The sequence below is a fragment of the Arachis stenosperma genome, chromosome 6 (assembly GCF_014773155.1).
Source record: "Arachis stenosperma cultivar V10309 chromosome 6, arast.V10309.gnm1.PFL2, whole genome shotgun sequence".
NCBI classification, from domain to species: domain Eukaryota; kingdom Viridiplantae; phylum Streptophyta; class Magnoliopsida; order Fabales; family Fabaceae; genus Arachis; species Arachis stenosperma.
The window spans coordinates 16,019,844-16,025,065 of NC_080382.1; the positions used below are offsets into that span (position 1 = coordinate 16,019,844).

Sequence of the window (5,222 nt, forward strand, 5' to 3'; positions counted from 1 at the left end):
ATAAGTGCCTTTTTGAATTATTATTTACCTAATGTAAAATATACTAAGCAATACAACGAATGTAAGTAAACTTTATCATTGTGCTTACTTCATTTGTTAACTTGCAATAGTTTTAACAAAACTACGTTAAAAACTTAAAACAATCTACATTACCAAATTTCAGGGGACCAAAAACCAATTATTACTTTATTAGATATCATGTCATATTAATTATTTTGTGATGTATTCACTTATAACGTCACTCCTGTAGTAAATCAATAAAAATCTGAGAAAAAAAAAATGGAAAAGAAAGATTTTATAATCTCAGCGTTGCCCTTCTATCCCTCTCTTTTTCGAAGCCACCCTTTCTCAAATTCTATCTGTTCCTCCGTCCTCCAAAAACCCCCTCTTTAAGGGTGACGGCTAGGGTTAGGGTTTTTCCACCACCCTCCGCAATTGCCATTCTCTTCTTGTTCTTCTACTTCCCACTTGGATCCCTCTACTTGAAAATTAAATCCTTATTCTTTCTAGGGTTTCCCCTGTTCGGCCTTCTGATTCAGAAGTTCGTTCCTTTTATTAGGATCCCGATCTATGGATACCCGTAAGAGAGGAAGGCCTGAATTCGGATTCAACGTTAACGGAGGACTCAAGAAAAACAAGCAAGGTTTGTTTTTTAGCATTCTAGTTCTTAAGGGTTCCTCTTGCACTTTTGTAGTTTTGTTTACTCCTCTTATATTTTGGTTCTGCTTTGAAAGCTGCTTGTTTTTCCTTTCTTGTTCAAAGTAGGCTTAATGTAATACTTATGTGCAAACTTCTTCCTTTGTGTCTATAAAATGTAATAATAATGAGTTAAAAATTAAGCTTATCCACACTGTCATGAAACTTTTATGTACGTATGTGTGTTAGAGAGAACAAATATAGATTCAGTCTGCTGTGGAGCTTAATGAGGAGGAGTTTTCTTCTCCCATTCTCACAAAGACACAAATATACCTACATATGTGTTTCAGATTGGTATGGCGGTGGAAAATATCAGATAAATGTGGTTGTCCCCATTGCTTTCTTTAAAATGTCTCATAATGAGCTCAAAACATCTAAGTGTTAACATAAAAAAATTCTAAACATATTACAATGCAAAAGCAATTTTTATTCTTTAAATTAAAAGCTTGCTATGTTAATTAATTAACTGAAAGTGTAAACAGGTAAATTTCTAAAATCTCTAAAATCTTACTACTCAGAAGTAAATATGATATTCTTCTTTCTTAAGTTCTTAACAGCTTTAGAACAAAGTGTACTAAATTAATAAGCAAGAGTATGTTAACTGAGAAGAAGTAATAATGTTTTGCAACAGAATTGGACTCCTTATCAACTGGTGTAGGAAGCAAATCGAAGCCATGTACCAAGTTTTTCAGGTTCTAATCTATTCCTGTCTAAATAAGTCTTATCAACTGCATATTTTATATTTTAATATAAATTTAATTGCTAGAAAACTAAATTGTATAACTCCACTAATGAATCGAGCATCCAAAGCTTCTATACAGGTACTTACTGTTCTTTGGTCTAAACAAGTTGTGAGAGAATTTTGGTTTATTAATGGAGCACGAAATAGATAAGAAGTGGGAGGATGATAATTGGCACTGAGACCACTACACAAATGATAAATTGATCATTTTTGTCTCCATATAACCTTAGAGCCAATTAGCTTGTTTAAATTTAATTATGCTCAACAGTAACTTTTTGGCTTTTACTTATTCTATTTCTTATGAACCCACCTTTCAATTGATAAGCTATGAACAAGCTAATATGAATTGAATGTTGATTGGTTGTGTCAGGTATGATGTTAAAATTTTACACGTGAATTTACCAGTTTTGGTCTCCAGTTTTGCACTTCTGTTGAAGCAAATAAACATATTTTTGGTCATCATAACCTTTTAAGAAAGACTCATAATAATATAAGTTGAAGTTCTGATATAAAACTTTCAGCCAGAAACAAGAAGTTAATCTCAATCATGATTTTATCTATAATAGCAAACACCCTTATGGTAGTCTTTAAGTATTACCTTATCTTTGCTCCTGTAACCTGTTTGGTCTTCAATACTTGATATAATTGTTCTTTTATCCAACTAAGCCATCTACATAAAGGAGGTCATTAGATATTAATTCCCTTTGTCCTTTTTTATATAATTTACTTCTAAAGTAGGATATAGTTACCTGTATTATAAGCATTATTGGAAACAGCCATGATAGTAGTTTATGTGCATTGTTTGAAATTTATCATAAATGTTGTGTTCTTGTATTCTATGGTATTTATCATGCTTGTAGCACCTTTCCAGTTCTAGTTTTATACCCAACTTCTTCTGAGTCTTTGGGAAAATCACAGTATCTGACTATTCGTGATTTTGGTCTGCTTTACTGTAATTGCAAGTTAGACGGAGTTCTGGTATATTGTCACTTTGTCGACTAGACTGGTTACGAGAAATTGTGATGTGGTTGGTCCTTGGATGTCATTCTTTGTTAGATTTCTCTCCCATTTGACCTATTGTCTCTTCTGTCCTGCAAATATTCCTGCTGGATGTTTCCCTATCAGGAACTTGGTTTTGGGTTTAGCCTTTTTGAAATAGTTATATTTGGAGGATCTGTTATAGAAATTTATTTGAGAGATACTTAGATTGCATGACTTTATATAATAGTAGATAACTGAATGGTCAATTTAGGCTAAAGTTGCTTTATAACAAGTTAGCCATGGATCTCTGAGCATTTTCACATTCTTTAAGTAAATGAAGGTGGAAATCAGTTAGTGTGTTTACTTTCACCTTTAGAAACATGGAAGGGTCACTTCTCTCTTCTTCTTTGTGTCGCCATTAATTATATCTCCTGTGGTGCTTCCCTGATTGTATCATATTTTCGTTTTGCAGTACTGCTGGCTGCCCATTTGGTGAGGGCTGCCACTTCTTGCACTATGTACCTGGTGGCTACAATGCTGTTGCCCAAATGATGAATCTGGCACCTGCTGCACCTCAAGCATCTAGAAACGTTGCAGCCCCACCACCACCTGTCCCTAATGGATCTGCACAGTCTTCTGTCAAAACCCGCATATGCAACAAGTTTAATTCTGCTGAAGGCTGTAAATTTGGTGATAAATGTCATTTTGCCCACGGTGAATGGGAACTTGGCAAGCCTATTGCTCATTTTGATGATCATCGTGCCATGGGTCCCCCTCCAGTAGGTCGCATGGCTGGTCCTGGTCGAATGGAGCCGCCCCCTGGTCCTGCCACTAGCTTTGGTGCCAATGCTACAGCCAAGATCAGTGTAGAAGCTTCCCTTGCTGGAGCTATCATTGGGAAGGGTGGTGTAAACTCGAAGCAGATATGTCGCCAAACAGGAGCCAAACTTTCGATTCGAGAGCACGAATCGGATCCAAATCTCAGAAACATAGAACTCGAGGGAAGTTTCGAACAAATTAAGGAGGCGAGCAACATGGTAAAGGAATTACTTTTGACCTTGCAGATGTCTGCGCCCCCTAAATCGAACCAAGGTGCCCCGGGGTCGGCTGCTCCTGGAAGCAACTACAAGACCAAGCTGTGTGAGAATTTTTCAAAAGGATCTTGCACTTTTGGGGACAGATGTCACTTTGCACACGGTGCCGCGGAGTTGCGTAAAGGTGTATGAAGTATGAGTCGTAGTCAGATGCATTGTTGGGTTTTGCCATCATATTAGAGTTATTATGATTATTGTTTGTTATTGCTGTGCATTGCTACTTAGTGGTACTGACAGGATTTTCGGAAATGTTTTGCTGTTGAGTTTCCTTACAACTATTTCTTAACATTGCAATTGCAACTTCCCCCTATACTCTGATCTAAAACCTACTTGATGGGTTTTGTTCTTTTAGGGTTGCAATTTGCAAATGTTCTTGTGTTCATTTCTCTCAGCTGTCCTCTTTTTTTCTTTTTCTTTTTCCATACTCTAATTCACACTATCGCATAACCATAAATAGAATAAAAGCAATGGGGTAATTCAAACATAAAATTAAGTGCGTTGAATAATAAATAATTAAAACATAAGCTCCCAGTTACCAACAATCATAATTCATAAGGGAAAGGAACAAAGTGGTTATAGGGCTTGTTTGGGTGAGCTTTTAAGAAAATATTTTTTTTCGAGTTATTTTTTTTTAAAAGACTTTATAGAGAAGTAAAAGTAATTTTATGTTTGGATATCTCATGTAAAAAAGTCTTTTTATCTATTAATTATGTTTGAGTATAACAATATAAAAGTATTTATTTGTTTATTTATTACATGAAAAATATCTTTTTTTAAAAAAAAAAGATCTTTTAAAAAAAAGATGTAAATTACAGTTTCTCAAAAAAGATTTTTTTTTTTTAATTTTACTAATGATTTTACTTTTATTACTAGAAATTTGCCAAATACATTAAAAAATAAAAAAAATTCTTTAAAAAAAGATTTTTTTTAACAAAATAATGGTGCCCAAACATGAGATAAGCGAATATAATTGTAAGTAAAGGACACTTAAAGCGGAGTTTAGTTGGGTCGGAAAAAAAAGGAAGTTTAAGTTTATGGGTTATATTATATATACTTTCAAAGAGTAAAGACATATTAACCTTTTTAATTTTATCTTTTCTTTGTTTCAACCTTGTTTTGCTTTTTAATTATAGAAAGTATAAATTGACAGCTGATAATTTATAAACTGAATATGGATCATGATTATACATCTGAAGCAATAGATAAATTTTGATAAGGACAAAAGCAACAAGTGATCCATACTGGTTTGTCCCAAGCAGCATGAAGATCAGACTTCAAAGGGAACCACATACGTATCACTTGTAATTGACTTGTCTTCTGATTCTTTTTCCCAATTTGAAGTGGCAATGATTCGAAGATAGGTACCTGTACAAAATATATATAGTTATTATTTTACGTGATAATGCAAAGAAGGAAACTCTGCTGCTAAGTTGTGCCTTTCATTATGGGATTTTGTTTCCCTCCTCCTCCTCTTTTTTTTCTTTTTCTTTTTTTTTTCAACATGACAATCTTTTAACATAAGTGCATGTAATTTGGTTGACACCGAATTTTACTATAAAACTAGAGTATGTTTTCATATCCTATACAGGATAATACACAAAATTATACAAAAAAATTTATTAAAAAATTAAGTAAATATATTAATTATTATTATAAATATTTTATAAAGTTATAATTAAAATCAAATTCTCAGAATTTTTAATATTAAA

At 33.4% G+C, this 5,222-nt stretch overlaps 1 protein-coding gene across 1 annotated transcript; it reads left to right on the forward strand.

Annotated features, from left to right (window-relative positions):
* The first annotated feature begins 314 nt into the window (after nt 1-314).
* Nucleotides 315-3,895, forward strand: LOC130935918 (zinc finger CCCH domain-containing protein 14-like). Its single transcript, XM_057865844.1, has 3 exons — nt 315-643; nt 1,328-1,388; nt 2,892-3,895. Exons 1-3 carry the CDS (start codon nt 571-573, stop codon nt 3,643-3,645), a joined length of 888 nt encoding a protein of 295 aa, XP_057721827.1. The 5' UTR covers nt 315-570; the 3' UTR covers nt 3,646-3,895.
* Nucleotides 3,896-5,222: the final 1,327 nt, after the last annotated feature.